We start from the raw sequence: 18,832 nt of genomic DNA, 5'->3' as shown, positions 1-18,832 counted from the left end.
TTGAGGGGCTCTTGAACTGCAGGCAGCAGCCTCCTGTTTCATTCATGTTGGGCCTGTTAGTCGTTGCTTGTTGTTGCCCACCCCTCAGTTGGACTATTTTTGTATATCTTAACAGTATGTGTCTTTGAGGCCCCCAACAGACGAGGATTTTTTTTTTATTATTGTACTAACCTTAAAATAATTTTCTTGGAAGTCCCTTGAGGCACACAGGTCCCATCCCTCTTTGTTTATGATCATGCTCTTGGTACTGCGTGCTACTAACTGAGGCATACTGGGAATAGGAAGGGTTCTCCTAGGCCAGCCTACAAAACATTTTTTTTTGCCAGCGTCCAATCCTACTGTAGTATAACTGACAGTATATGATGTCTTGTGTCATTTGATGGACTTAGAAGAAGAGGGGTTCACCACTCTTTGACCACATTTAATTCCATTTGAAACTCTACTGAAAATGTTTTGTTTCATTTGTTTTAAAATGGCTGAGAGGTTAACTTTAAACTTTAGAATTCATAAAGAAATAAAGCCTGCCAGCTTATCCAGGCGTACCTGTAATGTCCCAGTACACCCCACTCCTTTGGTGATCTGGAAACCCCTTATGCTTACTGCCGTTTTATTATTATACAGGATTTATATAGTGCCAACAGTTTGTGCAGCCCTTTACAACATTAATTATGTATGTAGATATTTTCAAACACATCCACTATAGTTGCCTTGCTGTGTCAGAAGTAAGATGTTCCTCAAAGCCATCAAATCTTTGTTTGCCTGCCTTGTTTTGTATTGGATTGGTGATGCATCAAGTAGAATGGAAGTTACAAAGCACAGGCTTTGGGAAGCAGGACGTGCCCACCACACACATGGGGTGCTCAAAGCAATCCAGATGCAGTGAAATATGCAGTATTTCAAATGCTTTTGCACAGTTTTTTTTTTATATAACTAGCCTGTTGCCTGGAGTTACCCTTTAAATCATCAGTTGGTAGTAAGAAGCAAGATAGAAACTGTGTGTACCCAAATAAGTTGTACCCTCTAAATCTCATCCGAAGCAGAAGTGGTGGATAAAACACGGTCCAGATGACAAGGCTCTTTAGCTACATTCTCATCTTCTGCAGGCATTGAAGCAGCTGATGGAACAAGAACGAGTGAAAGGCTTCTGTCAGGTGGTTGTAGCCCAGAAGAAAAGAGAAGGTTTGTCTCACCTTATCCAATCCTGTGGTCTTGGGGGAATGAGACACAACACTGTGATTATGGGTTGGCCAAGTGGCTGGAGACAGAGCGATGACTCTCGGGCATGGAAGACATTCATCGGTAAGCACTGCATTCTATTCCAAAACGGTTTATGTCGAAAATGTGTAATTGGTTACTGCTCCTTTAACATGTTTTGCTTGTTTTCTGAATAATTTTGCCTCATGAAACCCAGACTTTTCTATTTTTAAGCCTGTACTCTTCTCCTGTAGCTACTGTTCGTGTCACCACAGCTGCCCGCCTAGCCCTGCTTGTGGCTAAGAATGTGTCTCTGTTTCCTGGATCTCGGGATATTCTACCAGAGGGTCACATAGATGTGTGGTGGATTGTACATGATGGTGGAATGTTAATGCTGTTGCCATTCCTCCTAAAGCAGCACAAGGTGAAAGAATATTGCATCACCCCGATCTTGTACATTTACATCAATTTCCTGTCCCTACAGTTTCCTCTTTATTTTTTGTAATTATTACTTCTCATTTCTGACTATTTTTTATTTTTTACTTTGCATAACTTCCTATTCCTTCGTTTTACTATTTTTCATTTTGATTCTGTGTATGAAGGAATAAGCTGTGGAAATATAGCTAAATATTGGAAGCATCTCATAATGGCAATCTTTTTTTTTTTTCTTGTGTGTACTTATATGGCCTAATTTATTCAGGTTTGGCGGAAGTGCAAGATGCGTATTTTCACAGTGGCTCAAATGGAAGACAACAGCATTCAGATGAAGAAAGATTTGGCCACATTCCTATACCATTTACGTATCCAAGCTGATGTGGAGGTGGTAGAAATGGTGAGTGTATCTATAAATTAGGGGGGGAAAAAATGTCAGTAAAAATTTAAAACAAAAAAATAAGGCTTTCCCCCTCGGGTACACAAGCCTGGCAAATTCAACACCTATGGTTTTATACCTATACCAAGAGAGCTGGCTAAAATGCAGTCCCTGTTATACTAATATCACATCATGGCATTTAAAGAGAAATTGACCCAAAAAACAAGAGCTATGCTTTCGTTTATGGGTCTAATTTTCATGAGATATCATTTATATGCTGATAAGCACATGTCTGGTATCAGTCAAATCACCAGCTCCTTTGGCTATAGGGCCTTTGGCAACCCGTGTTCAGGCTGATGATGCCATTGTAGGATTAAGATTTGGCTCCATGCAAAAGAAAATAATTTTTTCTTTATCGTACATCACGGGACACAGAGCGGCATTCATTACTATATGGGTTATATGGAGTACCTTCAGGTGTAGACACTGGCAATCTCAAACAGGAAATGCCCCTCCCTATATAACCCCCTCCCATAGGAGGAGTACCTCAGTTTTTCCGCCAGTGTCTTAGGTGTTAGTCATGGTTTAGCTTGCCTCCACATCCTTGGGATTAGGTGAGCTAACCGGTTCTGTCCAAAAAAGCCTCAGCGCTAAAGTGGTCAGTAACCGGACCCCAAACCCTTGGGGTATAGCCCATAATGCTTGTCTTTTTAGAGAGCTGGACCCTGGGCCCAGAACTTAGAAACCTTTGGGTGCCTAATGTTTCTGTTGCCAGAGTGCTATATGGGCCCAGGACAGTGGATCCTTCATAGGAACCCAGGGCCTGAAGGTCTAGACATCCCCACCGAGATGGGGGAAGATTGGGCCTCTTGCTTGGCAAAGTCCTGCGGCATGGAGCAGGTAAGTGAGGGGAAAACTTGCGGAACTTGGTTCTTAGCAGGTTTTTTCTGGGGGGTCACAGGGGACATGCCTAAAGTTATGCACTGCATCTGGCAAACTAGTCACATATCATAAAGATAGGATGGCTCTATATGTATTATTCCCCATAAGATGTGACCTCCCTTGTAGTGTTGGAAAAGCATTGAGTGGGGCCTGTGTTATATAAAAATATATGTGTGTGTCAGAGAGCTGTGCTTACCTGCAAGCCTCCAGGCGATGCTCCATTCAGTCTTCCTCCTCACGGCCTGCAAAGCAGGCAAAACGCTGACCTCCTCATGGCTGCAGTTTGCTGGAGCAGAGAGGTCCCTTCCTCCCAACCCCACCCCCCCCCTGTCGGGAGGGGCATTTCCTGTTTGAGATTGCTGGGGGGGAAGGGCGGGTCAGTGGCTTAAGGAAGGGGCGGCCCTTCCTTGTTTGTTCCATATAGCTCATTCAATACTTTGGAACTGAGGAGGAAAGACCAGAACGGCAAGCACGGGGCGCCGAGGACACACAGTGGCCAGAAAGAATATTGCAGTCTTCAGAAAGACTGTTTTCAAGCCTAGAAATAGGCTGTTTCTTTTCCATCTCATAGTTTTTCTTGCAATACTACTCAGGGGGACAGAATGTTTTTTTCTTTCCTAGATTTGAAAAAAAAAAAAAAAAAAAGAGAAGTGTCATCTAGGGGAGAGGAAGCATTTTTTATCCCCCAAACAGGTGTTTGGGCATTTAACTATTTATAAGTCCCAGGTACCAATAAGTAGCAGGTGTACCTCGGTATTGTACCATGGCATCAAAAAACAAGGGTACAAGAGGTGGGGATTCCCCCAGAGAGTCTGAGGTCTCGGACAATGCTATGCCGCTGCTTTCCCCACAGGGAGCCTTGGGGCCATCGGGATCTGGGGCTGGAGCTGACGCGGGTCAGTCCAACCCTAAGATGGTCACGGAGGAGGTATTACTCACCTCTTTAAAAGAGATGCAGAAAAGCATGGGAAAAATGATATCCGCAGCTATGCGGGGCAGTAAGCGGAATAGATCTCCGTCGCCCGAGCGCGGACCCTCAGAAGAGGAGGTCCTTTCCTCAGGGGAATTGGACGACCTCTTGGACAAGGACCAAGTAGGTTCAGGGATCGAAGATCCGGATACAGAGGAGTCTGGGGCAGTCTCCCTGAGGGAGAGCTGGTGGATTCAAGGATTGTCGGACTTGGTCCATAGGGCATTCAACTTGCCAGTACCAGATCTCCAGGTATCGACGGTTTCAGCTTTGGGTTCACTGAGGGCGCCTCAAAGCAATGCTGTGTTTCCGATCCATCCTCTATTAGAGGGAGTTTTGTTCCAAGATTGGAACAAGCCAGATAAGATCTTCTTACCACCTAAGAAGTTCTCTGTCCTATATCCTATGGAAGAAAAATTTTCCAAAAGATGGGCTACTCCTGCAGTGGACGCAGCCATCTCATGTGTTAACAAATCGTTAACATGCCCTGTAGAAAACATACAGGTGTTCAAGGATCCAGTTGATAAGCGCTTGGAAGCACTACTTAAGAACTCCTTCACTACTGCAGGGGCAGTAGTACAGCCAGCTGTGGCTGCGATTGGGGTCGCTCAAGCATTATCGGATCAATTTAAGCAGATGCTTAAACTTATTCCTGCCCAGCAGGCAGAAGAATTTTCGGATGTCCCTAAGGCCATATGTTTTACGGTAGACGCAATCAAGGATTCTATCCAGCAAGCGTCACGTTTATCGTTATCCCTTATCCATATGAGAAGACTCTTATGGTTAAAAAGCTGGGAGGCTGAGCCCCCATGCAAGAAGCTCCTGGTAGGGTTCCCCTTCCATGGAGGACGACTCTTCGGAGAAGACCTAGATAAATACATTCAGACCATTTCAAACGGCAAGAGTACTCTCTTGCCAACTAAGAAGAAGGTTCAGGGGCCTGCGTTTAAACGACAGTATTCCCCTGGGCAGGGGCCCTCTAATGCCAAGCAGTATCGACGGCCTCCTGCAAAAGCAAACTTCGGCTTCAACAGCAAGTCACAAGGACAGGCTGTTAGAGGCAAAAGGCAGTGGTTTCGCAAACCAGCAAAACCAGCCCCCAAGCCAACCTTATGAAGGGGCGCCCCCACCCACGAAGGTGGGGGGGAAGGCTGCGACTCTTTTCAGAGATTTGGGAAGCCAGCATTCCCGACGAGTGGGTACGGTCTTCCGTGGCCACAGGCTACAAATTAGATTTCCTAAGGTTTCCTCCTCCTCATTTCCAGGAGTCGAGGATTCCAAACGATCCGCCTCGGATTCCGGCCAGCCTGGAACAGGGGCTGGGTTTCTACTCCAACCTATTCATCATCCCCAATGGAGATGTCAGGCCAATTTTGGACCTAAAGATGGTAAATGCATATCTAAAGATCCGCTCATTTCGGATGGAATCCGTGCGGTCAGCAGCTGCCACACTCCAGAAGGACGACTTCATGGCGTCCATAGACATAAAGGATGCCTACCTTCATGTTCCAATTTATCAGCCACATCAAAGATATCTACGCTTCATGGTGGCTTCGCGTCACTTCCAATTCGTGGCACTTCCCTTCGGGTTGGCTACGGCCCCCCGGGTGTTCACGAAGGTCCTAGCTCCGATCCTAGCCAAGCTAAGGATCCAAGGGGTCACGATCCTAGCATACCTGGACGACCTCCTAGTCATAGACCACTCGTCTCCCGGCTTGGAGCGAGCAGTGGCCCTCACGGTCCAATACCTCGAGAGGTTCGGCTGGGTCCTAAATCGAGAAAGGTCAGCTTTCCAGCCCACAAGGCAGTTGGAATATCTCGGCATGAGATTAGACACAGAACAACAAGGAGTGTTCCTACCTCTGAGGAAGGTAAAAGCCATCAAGGAATTAATCCTACTGGTTCTAAGCAAGAAAGAACCGACTATTCGCCTATGTATGAGGTTACTAGGCAAGATGGTGGCCACATTCGAGGCGGTACCATACGCCCAGAGCCACACTCGCATCCTACAGGCAGCCATCCTGTCAGCATGGAGCAGAAGGCCACAGGCCTTGGATATCCCGTTGCCGCTCTCATCAAGAGTCCGACAAAGTCTGTGTTGGTGGTTAGACCCTCAGAATCTACTGAAAGGGAAGTCTTTCAGCCCAGTGGCTTGGAAGATAGTGACCACAGACGCCAGCCTGATGGGCTGGGGAGCAATTTTGGATGGTTGCACTCGCCAAGGTACTTGGGCAAAGCCAGAGAAGCAGTTGCCCATCAACATCTTGGAGCTCAGAGCTGCTCGACTAGCCCTCAGGGCTTGGACGTCAAAATTGCAGGGGTTCCCGGTGAGAATTCAATCAGACAATGCCACGGCCGTGGCATACATAAATCACCAAGGGGGAACCAGGAGTCAAGCCGCTCAGAGAGAGGTGAGCTTGATTCTCCTATGGGCAGAGGCTCATGTGCCCTGCATATCGGCAATATTCATTCCAGGAGTGGACAACTTTCAGGCGGACTTCTTAAGCCGCCAGACTCTATGGCCGGGGGAATGGTCTCTGCATCCACAAGTCTTTCAAGCACTCTGCCAAAGATGGGGAGTGCCGGACGTGGATATCATGGCATCGAGACTCAACAAGAAACTAGACAGGTTCATATCCCGCTCAAGGGATCCGATGGCCTGCGGAACCGATGCGTTGGTTTGCCCTTGGCATCAGTTCAAACTTCTTTATGCGTTTCCCCCGCTCCAGTTACTACCCCGCCTGCTGCGCAGGATCCGGGTGGAGCACATACCAGTCATCCTGGTAGCTCCAGCATGGCCCAGAAGGGCAGGGTACTCACTAATCTTAAGGATGGTAGTGGGAGACCCTTGGACTCTTCCTCTACGGCCAGACCTGCTATCGCAAGGTCCGATCCTCCACCCTGCCTTACGGCATCTAAATTTGACGGCCTGGAAGCTGAATCCCTGATTCTCAGGGGTAGAGGTCTGTCTCAGAAAGTAATCTCTACCCTAATCAGAGCCAGGAAACCGGTCTCTAGGGTGATTTATTACAGGGTCTGGAAGGCCTATGTAGGCTGGTGTGAGTCCAAGCGATGGCTTTCTCGCAAATTTACCATCGATAGAGTATTAAGTTTTCTCCAGCTAGGAGTGGATAAAGGATTGGCATTAAGCACAATCAAAGGACAGATTTCTGCTCTGTCAGTGTGGTTTCAGCGGCCGCTGGCCACCCACTCGCTGGTTAAGACCTTCCTTCAAGGGGTCTTACGTATTAGACCTCCAGTTAAATCCCCGCTTTGTCCGTGGGATTTAAATCTTGTTCTGTCAAGTTTACAGAAACAACCGTTTGAGCCGTTGGCTGATATTCCTTTGGTTCTACTGACAAGGAAGTTAGTATTTTTGGTTGCCATAGTTTCCGCAAGAAGAGTTTCGGAGCTGGCGGCCTTATCCTGTAAGGAACCATATCTTGTTTTTCATAAGGACAGGGTCGTTCTACGCCCTCATCCTTCCTTCCTACCGAAGGTCATATCCAGTTTTCATTTGAACCAGGATTTGGTATTACCATCCTTCTTCCCTAAACCTACTTCCAGAAAGGAAGGGTTGCTGCATACCTTGGATATTGTCAGGGCCATGAAGGCCTATCTTAAAGCTACAAAGAAGATCCGAAAAACAGATGTGCTGTTCATTCTACCGGATGGGCCCAAGAAGGGGCAGGCAGCTGCAAAGTCCACCATTTCTAGGTGGATTAAGCAATTAATCACTCAGGCCTACGGCTTGAAAGGGTTGCCTCCTCCAGTATCATTAAAGGCTCATTCTACTAGAGCCATGGGCGCCTCCTGGGCAGCACACCACCAGATCTCTATGGCTCAAGTTTGCAAGGCGGCAACCTGGTCTTCTGTCCACACGTTTACAAAATTCTACAAGTTGGACGTAAGAAGGAATACTGATACTGCCTTCGGGCAGGCAGTGCTGCAGGCTGCAGTTTGAGACCCTCGGATTCCGGGGGCTCCTCTTTTTTGAGTTAAATTTAAAATTTAAAATTATTTTTCTCAACTAAATTGGATTTATTATGATTTGAGTATATCTCTAAATTAAATCCTTTTGTCTTGGAGATGTTCTCCCTCCCCTCATTGTAAGCATTGCTTTGGGACATCCCATATAGTAATGAATGCCGCTCTGTGTCCCGTGATGTACGATAAAGAAAAAGAGATTTTTAATACAGCTTACCTGTAAAATCTTTTTCTTGGAGTACATCACGGGACACAGAGCTCCCACCCCTCTTTTTTGAGGACCATTTTGGGAGGCATACTGCTTGCTACAAAACTGAGGTACTCCTCCTATGGGAGGGGGTTATATAGGGAGGGGCATTTCCTGTTTGAGATTGCCAGTGTCTACACCTGAAGGTACTCCATATAACCCATATAGTAATGAATGCCGCTCTGTGTCCCGTGATGTACTCCAAGAAAAAGATTTTACAGGTAAGCTGTATTAAAAATCTCTTTATATGCCGACAATATGCTTTTATTGTTGGGCGATTCTGACCACTCCTTACGTAAAGGTATGCATATTATACAAGATTATGGCAAATACTCCGGTCCTACCATTAATTGGACAAAATCGGCTCTGTTGCAGATGGATTCTGCACTTAACTCCCAATTAGCATAATTTTGTCATGTCCCGGTTATCTCAGCATTTAAATATCTGGGGATTATTATCTCCAGAGACTTAACAGAATATTGCAAGCTAAATATTGTACCCCTCCTCTCTAGATTTCGAGATAGGGTGAAGGTTTGATCCAAACTTTGGCTTTTGATGGCCAGCAGAGCAAATCTGGTTAAGATGATGATGCCTTAGCTGCTATATTTTCTTCACAACATCCTATTACGTATACGGTATTCAGAGTGGTCAATTCTATATTTTGCTCCTTGTTATGCAAGGGTAGCTAGGAGCAAGCTGGAGCAATTGCAAAGGGCAAAGGATAAAGGGGGGCTTAGCTTTCCCTAACCCATGGCTTTAGCCCTGGTTCACATAAGTGCGATTTGACATGTCAAATCGGTGGCAATTGCCAGCAATGGCACTGTCCGATTTCAAACCATAGTTTCTGTACTACTTTTTGCGATTTCGGGGTGCAGTTTCCATTGACAACTGTGCAGAACCCCACACAGATGTCTGTGAAATCGCAGCCGAAATCGGGGTCTGCCATGCAGGAGTAAAATTGGCTTCATTCCTGCAGCTTAGTGTGAACCTGGGCTTACTATTTAGCCTCTCAGTTGCAGCGTCTAGTGGGGGGTATGGCTCTGGATACCCTCTGTGAAGAGGAGATTGGGTATTCCACATTATTTATAATGATGCACTACACTTTCTACACTTCTGGTACCTCAAAATGTGTGGTGGGAAGTTAGATGTGGTAAAGTAGGTCTAAAGCCTAACTATGGCATTTTGTTTGTTAAAGCACAATGTATCATAAACTATTGCATTTTTTTTTTTTTTACAAAATACTAGTTTTTAATATTTTTTTACCCTTTGTTGCATCTTGTACTGCTGACCACCTGCAGCCTCTTTGCACTTACTTTATTTACACATGCATGCACTCCAAGGATGGCTTCATGGCAGTTCTCGGGGCAATTGGGAGAAGGGACAGAGCATTGTAACCAGAACAGGAAGTGCCCAAACAAGGATCTACATGGCAGAATCACTAGGCTTTATTTTAATGGAAGCTGCAGATTTTTAAATTTGAGATTTTATTGATTGGCTTTACATACTCTTTTTCTTTTTTTTTGTTGCTTTACTGACCTAGTGCTAAGGTAGCATAGTATAGAGGACATAAATCGATTAATCTGAGCTATCAATTTTTCTCTTACAGCATGACAGTGATATTTCTGCCTATACCTATGAGCGCACACTTATGATGGAGCAAAGATCACAGATGTTGAGGCAAATGCGCCTTTCAAAGACAGACAGGGAACGAGAGGTAAGTGTTTTTTCCAAAGCCAGATGATTCACAACACATCCTAAGCAGGAGCATTGGGCCAGGTGCATGTCCAGGGATGTCACATCACAAGGGAGGACACACTTGTTGGCTGTTATTGTCGAATAGGAGTGTGCCTGTACAGACAATGCAAACCTTCTCTGTGCCTATTTTAAATCCTGATCAATGTCAATTGAAGGGATGGGAGGGAAAAATTGTTACCTTGCTTAGGCCAGCCATACAATGTGCAAATTTCTTTCCTGCAACCAGAGGTTCCAGGAAAGAAATGTTCTTGATTTCTACTATCAACACACAGTGCTGACAGCAGAATCAGCAATTGTCTTCTCCCGGCAGGGGCGGGCAGGGGAAGCTGTCCCTGCCAGGCAGGGGAAGCTGTCCCTGCCAGGAGAAGATGGTGATTATGGCTAGCGGCTATAGCAGACTGGTTGTACCCAAGTCGGAGCTTGACACATTTTCTTGGAATCTAGGAGCCAGCTAAAAAAGTTAGGAGCCAGGAATGCGCCCCGTCGAGCTCGCGTGCAGAAGCAAACACATACGTGAGTACCGCACGCATATGAAAGCAGTGTTCAAACCACATGTGAGGTATCGCCGTGATTGGTAGAGCGAGAGAAATAATTATAGCCCTAGACCTCCTCTGTAACTCAAAACATGTAACCTGTAGAATTTTTTAAACGTCGCCTATAGAGATTTTAAAGGGTAAAAGTTTGTTGCCATTCCATGAGCGGACGCAATTTTGAAGCGTGACATGTTGGGTATCAATTTACTCAATGTAACATTATCTTTCACAATATAAAAACAAATTGGGCTAACTTTACTGCTGTCTTATTTTTTCTTTATTAAAAAATTAATTTTTCCAAAAAAAGTGCGCTTGTAAGACCGCTGCGCAAATACGGTGTGACATAAAGTATTGCAATGACCGCTATTTTATTCTCTAGGGTGTTCGAATTGAAAAGAAAAATAAAAAAATAATATATATACATATATACCGTGTTTCCCCGAAAATAAGCATGATAGACAACACAGTGTTTGTGCAGTGTCATCTATCCCTCTCAATTTTCCTCTTAAAATCTGAAAATTCTGTGTCCTCCGTCTTCCCCTCACCCCCTGCATCCCCAGCCCCCCCCCTCCCCCACCACAACATTGTCAGGTCAGGAGTCTGTTTTTTAAATCATTCTGAATTGATAGTAAAGTAATAAGTTCTATTACAGTTCAGTCAGTCCTGTTTTATACTGTATAAAAGTACCTTAACATTTCTCGGAGATGAGGAAAGAGAATGTTTCGTCCGCGTGCTCCAAGCACTACGGTAAAGAGGGAGAGGGCGCAGACATCAGTGGGAGGAGAGGAGGGGAAAAGAAGAGCTGACGTCTGTGATGTCTGTGTACTGAAGACAGAGGTAGGTGGGAGGAGTGGAGGAAAGAACAGCCGAGATATCGGCTGACGTCAGCCCGCTCCATGCGCAGAAGAGGAAGGGGCACAGACATCATGCGGGAGGAGAGAAGAGGACCTCCGGCGGGTCAGCAGTGATTGTAAACATGTAAAAACATTAAACTCAGCTGCAAACGGAGACACTGGCTATTTACAAAAGCATTACAGGGTTTTCAATAAGATTTCATAGGGCTTATTTTCGGGGTAGGGCTTATATTGCAGCCCACCCTGATAATCCAGATAGGTCTTATTTTTGGGGTAGGGCTTGCTTTCGGGGAAACACGGTATATATAATGTTTGGGGGCTCTAAGAGAAGGAGGTTGTTGGACAATGAAAATAGGCAGGGAAGCTCTATTAGCATTGCTGGTTGTCTTGTAATACCAACGGCCACCACAAGAGGGCGCCAGATTCCAGAAATAAGCGTAGGCCGCAAAGGCGCGGGGGGGGGGGGGGTTTCGCACGGAGACAGGTTATCCCAGCTGTGCCGTGCCCCAGGCCTCTAATTCTAGTCGCATTTGCGACCTGGCACTTGGATTTGTTGAACCCTGACCCAAGTTGATCGATCAACCTGGTACATTCAGCCTGCCCATTAACGGTTCAAATCCACAGGAACTGGCTGCAATTTGAACCCGGCCTTAGGGTTCCATTTTGCCTTATCTGTCTTTGGCCAAACTCTTTTAATATGATACCTCCACCACTGTGACTTAGGGAAATGAATTGGGATGAAATATAATTTCCAAAATTGCATAATACATTTTTAGTATCTGGGTGCCAATAGTCAGTCTGACAAAACAAAATTAAGATACCATTAGGCTAAATTATATTACAGTGAGTAATAAGCCCAAAAGTTTTATTTTTGTTTTAGAAGCCTTTTATACATTAACACTCAATGGTGGGACATTTTGTATCTTTTTTTGAAATGAGGCTTCAACTATTCATTTTGTACCTTTTTAACTCAGGGTTGGCAAAAAGTGTTCAAACACAGTATAGACCACCTCTATCTGCCTCCTGGCAGTAAGACACTGAGAAGATAATTTTAAGGAAAAAATAAAATCAACAGTTAATTCTGTTCAGCTCCCAGCCCCATCTATATGTTCTATTCGCTACAGCTGTTAGTAACATCATGGTCATGTTTACAGGTTCCTTTTCTGTACATGTGTATTCATTCCTTAACCACTTGCTTACTGGGCACATATACCCCCCTCCTGCCCAGGTAAAATTTCAGCTTCCGGCACTGCGTCGCTTTAACTGACAGTTGCGCGGTCATGCGACGTGGCTCCCAAACAAAATTGACGCCCTTTTTTTCCCCACAAATAGAGCTTTCTTTTGGTGGTATTTGATCACCTCTGCGGTTTTTATTTTTTGCGCTATAAACAAAAAAAGCAACAATTTTGAAAAAAAAATTCAATATTTTTTACTTGTTGCTATAATAAATAGCCCAATTAAAAAAAAAAAAAAAAAAAAAAATCTCAGTTTAGGTCGATACGTATTCTTCTACATATTTTTGGTAAAAAGAAAAAAAATCGCAATAAACGCTTACAAAATATGGGACAGAATTATTATTATTATTATTATTATTATATATTTTTTTTTTTTTACTAGTAATGGCGGCGATCTGCCATTTTTTTTTATTGGGACTGCGACATTATGGCGGACACATCGGACACTTTTGACACATTTTTGGCGCCATTCACATTTATACAGCGATCAGTGCTATAAATATGCACTAATTACTGTATAAATGTGACTGGCATTGAAGGGGTTAAATGTGTACCTGTATTGTGTTCTAACTGTGGGGGGAGGGGGGTGACTGGGGGAGGTGACCGATCTGTGTTCCTATGTACAAGGGAGACAGATCGGTCTCCTCTCTCCCCTGACAGGACGTGGAGCTCTGTGTTTACACACAGAGCTCCACGTCCCTGCTCTGTCATTACCGATCGCGGGTACTTGGCGGACATCGCGACCGCCAGGCACGCGCATCGGCATCTCGGGGACGCGCCGGCCGTGCGCGCCGCCGCCTGCGCGCCCCCCAGTGGCCGGAGGAATCCAGGACGTCATATGATGTCCTGTTGGATTTTCAGAGCCACCGTGAAGCCGTCATTTGACAATGGCCCGGGGCTCAAGTGGTTAAAGCGGAGGTGCACCCGAAATTTTTTATTAAAAGCCAGCAGCTACTAATAGTGCAGCTGCTGACTTTTAAAAAATGGGCACTTACCTGTCCAGCTCGCCCGCGATGTCAGCAGCAGAGGCCGAGCAATTGGTCGTCCCTCGGATGCTGCCACCGCCATCCTCGGTGAGGGAATCGGGAAATGAAGCACGGCGCATCTTAACTGGTCCCCGCTCTCTCCCGGGAACAGTGTGTTTCCCAGAAGACAGTGGCGTGACTCCCACGGAAGTCTATGCCCAGAAGTGGGTGCAAATGCCTGTCTTAGACAGGTATCTGCACCCCCCTGAAAGGTGCCAAATGTGACACTAGAGGGGGGGGAGGGTTCCATTTTTGGGTGGAACTCTGCTTTAATAACTGAAATAGCACAAGCATGTACACTTGTGAAATAAGCAAAGCATATGTGGTAAAGTTCCAGGAGGGTACGTGCATTGAAGATAAAACCAAGATAACGTTTGGGTCCAAAGGAGGCATTCCCTACAGCTAGCCCTAATTCCTTAGAATAAATATTACAAATCGCTTTTAGGCCCCTTTCACACTGGGGCATTTTTTTCGGGCGTTATTCAAGCGTTTTTCAGGCACTTTGGCGTTTAAAAAAAAAAAGCCTGTAAAGCGCCTGAAAGAATCCTCATCTGCAATCCCAATGTGAAAGCCCGAGTGCTTTCAGAGCCCTTTCACACTGCCAGCGCCCGAAAAACGCTGGTAAAACACCGCTACGACCCTAAAGTTTTAGGGCGTTTTTGCAGTGCCTCAGTGTGAAAGGGTAAGGCATTTTTACAGCGCTTTCAATGTATTTCAATGGAGAGGGATGTTTTTGGAGCGTTTTTTTTTTTCAGCGCCCAAAAGCTGCTCCAAAGACGCTGCTTGCAGGACTCAGTGTAAAAGGGTCCATTGGGATGCATGGAGAGCGTTTTATGAGCGTTTTAATAGCGCTATTTTTAACGCTAAACCGCTGTAAAAACGCTTCAGTGTGAATGGGGTCTTAATGTTTTTTTCATTTAACTTTTTCCCCCAACATAAAACTGTCAACCTGTAGTCATGTATGCACACTCCCCTAACACATACACTTAGGGGTTGATTTACTAAAGGCAAATAGACTGTGCACTTTGAAAGAGTAGTTGCTCCAGAGCGTAGTAAACGAGCAAAAGCACAGCTAACTTCCATCATCCAATCATGTGCAAGCAAAAATTATTTACATTTTTTATTTTTCTTGTACTGGATTGGGTACTTTTTGCAAAGTGAAGCTTTACCTCTTTAAAGCGGGGGTTCACCCTATCGACGAAAAAAAAAAACATTTTTTTTATTTTACCATAAAATCAGGCATTGTAGCGCGAGCTACAGTATGCCTGTCCCGAATTTTTTACCCCCGTACTCACCTTGTTCTCGTAGATTGAAGATACCGGGGAATGGGCGTGCCTATGGAGACGGAGGATGATTGACGGCCGGCTCTGGCGCGTCACGCTTCTCCGGAAATAGCCGAAATAGGCTTGGTCTTCACGACGTGTGCGCATAGCCTGTGCGCAGGCGCCGTGAAGAGCCGAGACCTACTCCGGCTGTCTTCGGGGAGAGTGACGTGCCAGGGCCGGCCGTCAATCATCCTCCCTCTCCATAGGCACGCCCATTCCCCGCGGGAGCCGAAAAATACGATCTCCGATTACAAGGTGAGTCCGGGGTTAAAAAAATCGGGACAGGCATACTGTAGCTCGCGCTACAATGCCTGTCTCGATGGTAAAATGTGTCGGGGGGGGTGAACTACCGCTTTAACTAAGCCCTGGAGTAACTGCACTTGCAGAGTTCAGTCTTTTTGCTTTTAGTAAACCAACCCCTAAGGCCTTGTACACACGATCAGTCTAAACAGGGCCGTCTTTAATATGGTTTGGGCCCTGGGCAAACATTTTTTATGGGCCCCCCTCCAGCTTATTTTGGGCCTGGCTGGTTCACATGTATGTGTTTTGGCGGCCCTCATTTGTGCAGGTACAGCAGCCCATTGATTTGAATGGGCTGCCATGCCTTCGTATATATAAAAAATAAAGAAATATATAAAAAAATATTTTCTTTATCGTACATCACGGGACACAGAGCGGCATATTCATTACTATATGGGTTATATGGAGTACCTTCAGGTGTTGACACTGGCAATCTCAAACAGGAAATGCCCCTCCCTATATAACCCCCTCCCATAGGAGGAGTACCTCAGTTTTTTACGCCAGTGTCTTAGGTGTTGGTCATGGTTTAGCTTGCCTCCGCATCCTTGGGATTAGGTGAGCTACCGGTTCTGTCCAAAGGCCTCAGCGCTAAAGTGGTCAGTAACCGGACCCCAAACCCTTGGGGTATAGCCCATAATGCTTTTCTTTTTAGAGAGCTGGACCCTGGGCCCAGAACTTAGAAACCTTTGGGTGCCTAATGTTTCTGTTGCCAGAGTGCTATATGGGCCCAGGACAGTGGATCCTTCATAGGAACCCAGGGCCTGAAGGTCTAGACATCCCCACGGAGATGGGGGAAGATTGGGCCTCTTGCTTGGCAAAGTCCTGCGGCATGGAGCAGGTAAGTGAGGGGAAAACTTGCGGAACTTGGTTCTTAGCAGGTTTTTTCTGGGGGGTCACAGGGGACATGCCTAAAGTTATGCGCTGCATCTGGCAAACTAGTCACATATCTTAATGATAGGATGGCTCTATGTGTATTATTCCCCATAAGAAGTGACCTCCCTTGTAGTGTTGGAAAAGCATTGAGTGGGGCCTGTGTGATATAAAGTGTATGTGTGTGTCAGAGAGCTGTGCTTACCTGCAAGCCTCCAGGCGATGCTCCATCAGTCTTCCTCCTCAGAGCCTGCGAGCAGGCAAAACGCTGACCTCCTCGTGGTTCCAGGCTGGAGCAGAGAGGCTCCCTTCCCCCCAACCCCCCCCCCCCCCCATCGGAGGGCGCGCGCGCGCGCGTTCACGTGTTATAGGCGCAATTCGCGCCGTTTAGCTGAGGGGGGAAGGGCGGGTCAGTGGTTTAAGGAAGGGGCGGCCCTTCCTTTTTCGTTCCAAACAGCTCATTCTATATATTGGAACTGGGGAGGAAAGACCAGAGCGGCAGCACGGGGCGCCGAGGACACACAGTGGCCAGAAAGGATATTGCAGTCTTCAGAAGACTGTTTTCAAGCCTAGAAATAGGCTGTTTCTTTTCCATCTCATAGTTTTTCTTTGCAATACTACTCAGGGGGACAGAATGCTTTTTCTTTCCTGGATTTGAAACAAAAACGAAAAAAAAAAAAAAAAAAGTCATCTAGGGGAGAGGAAGCATTTTTTATCCCCCAAACAGGTGTTTGGGCAATTAACTTTTATAGTTCCAAATACCAATAGGTAGCAGGTGTACCTCGGTATTTTACCATGGCATCCGGGTCAGAGGGTACAAGAGGTGGGGATTCCCCCAGAGAGTCTGAGGTCTCGGACAAAGCTATGCCGCTGCTTTCCCCACAGGGAGCCTTGGGGCCATCGGGATCTGGGGCTGGAGCTGGCGCGGGTCAGTCCAACCCTAAGATGGTCACGGACGAGGTATTACTCACCTCTTTAAGAGAGATGGAGAAAAGAATGGGAAAAATGATAGCCACAGCTATGCGGGGCAGTAAACGGATTAGATCTCCGTCGCCCGAGCGCGGACCCTCAGAAGAGGAGGTCCTTTCCTCAGGGGAATTGGACGACCTCTTGGACAAGGACCAAGTAGGTTCAGGGATCGAAGATCCGGATACAGAGGAGTCTGGAGCAGTCTCCCAAGGGGAGAGCTGGTGGATTCAAGCCTTAACGGACTTGGTCCATAATGCATTCAACTTGCCAGTACCAGATCTCCAGGTATCTACGGTTTCAGCTTTGGGCTCACTGAGGGCGCCTCAAAGCAATGCAGTATTTCCGATCCACCCTCTACTAGAGGGAGTTTTGTTCCAAGATTGGAACAAGCCAGATAAAATCTTCTTACCACCTAAAAGATTCTCTGCCCTATATCCTATGGAAGATAAATTTTCCAAGAAATGGGCTACTCCTGCAGTGGACGCAGCCATCTCATGTATTAACAAATCATTAACATGCCCTGTAGAAAACATACAGGTATTCAAGGATCCAGTTGATAAACGCTTGGAAGCACTACTTAAGAACTCCTTCACTACTGCAGGGGCAGTAGTACAGCCAGCTGTGGCTGCGATTGGGGTTGCTCAAGCATTATCGGATCAAGTTAAGCAGATGCTTAAACTTATTCCTGCCCAGCAGGCAGAAGAATTTTCGGATGTCCCTAGGGCCATATGTTTTACAGTAGACGCAATTAAGGATTCTATCCAGCAAGCGTCACGTTTATCGTTATCCCTTATCCATATGAGAAGACTCTTATGGTTAAAAAGCTGGGAGGCCGAGCCCCCATGCAAGAAGCTCCTGGTAGGGTTCCCCTTCCATGGAGGACGACTCTTCGGAGAAGACCTAGATAAATACATTCAAACCATTTCAAATGGCAAAAGTACTCTCTTGCCAACTAAGAGGAAGTTTCAGGGGCCTGCGTTTAAACGACAGTACTCCCCTGGGCAGGGGCCCTCTAATGCCAAACAGTATCAACGGCCTCCTGCGAAAGCAAACTTCGGCTTCAACAGCAAATCACAAGGACAGGCTGCTAGAGGCAGAAAGCAGTGGGTTCGCAAACCAGCAAAACCAGCCCCCAAGCCGACCTTATGAAGGGGCGCCCCCACCCACGAAGGTGGGGGGAAGGCTGCGACTCTTTTCAGAGGTTTGGGAAGCCAGCATTCCCGACGAGTGGGTACGGTCTTCCGTGGCCACGGGCTACAAATTAGATTTCCTAAGGTTTCCTCCTCTTCATTTCCAGGAGTCGAGGATTCCAAACAATCCGGAGAAAGGAGCCGCATTAATGTCGGCATTAAATCATCTACTTTCCCAGGAAGTAATAGTAGAGGTACCAGTCCTGGAACAGGGGCTAGGTTTCTACTCCAACCTATTCATCATCCCGAAGTCCAATGGAGATGTCAGGCCAATTTTGGACCTAAAGATGGTAAATACATACCTAAAGATCCGCTCATTTCGGATGGAATCCGTGCGGTCAGCAGCTACCACACTCCAAAAGGACGACTTCATGGCGTCCATAGACATAAAGGATGCCTACCTTCATCTTCCAATTTATCAGCCACATCAAAAATATCTACGCTTCATGGTGGCTTCGCGTCACTTCCAATTTATGGCGCTTCCCTTCGGGTTGGCTACGGCCCCCCGGGTGTTCACGAAGGTCCTAGCTCCAATCCTAGCCAAACTAAGGATCCAAGGGGTCACGATCCTAGCATACCTGGACGACCTCCTAGTCATAGATCACTCGTCTCCCGGCTTGGAGCG

The 18,832-nt window shown here is 46.3% G+C and overlaps 1 protein-coding gene across 6 annotated transcripts in view; it reads left to right on the top strand.

The window, feature by feature from the left end:
- SLC12A6 (solute carrier family 12 member 6) overlaps positions 1 to 18,832 on the top strand; it is a 110,923-nt gene that overhangs the window by 77,607 nt on the left and 14,484 nt on the right. For all 6 annotated transcript variants that reach the window (XM_040352753.1, XM_040352733.1, XM_040352724.1 and 3 more), the window contains 4 exons: positions 1,104 to 1,299; positions 1,449 to 1,618; positions 1,895 to 2,026; positions 9,758 to 9,865. In XM_040352753.1, coding sequence (XP_040208687.1) covers positions 1,104 to 1,299; positions 1,449 to 1,618; positions 1,895 to 2,026; positions 9,758 to 9,865 — 606 coding nt within the window. The remainder of the gene's footprint in view (positions 1 to 1,103; positions 1,300 to 1,448; positions 1,619 to 1,894; positions 2,027 to 9,757; positions 9,866 to 18,832) is intronic.

The sequence above is a fragment of the Rana temporaria genome, chromosome 1 (assembly GCF_905171775.1).
Source record: "Rana temporaria chromosome 1, aRanTem1.1, whole genome shotgun sequence".
NCBI classification, from domain to species: Eukaryota; Metazoa; Chordata; class Amphibia; order Anura; family Ranidae; genus Rana; species Rana temporaria.
This window is presented reverse-complemented; position numbering and strand designations above follow the sequence as displayed.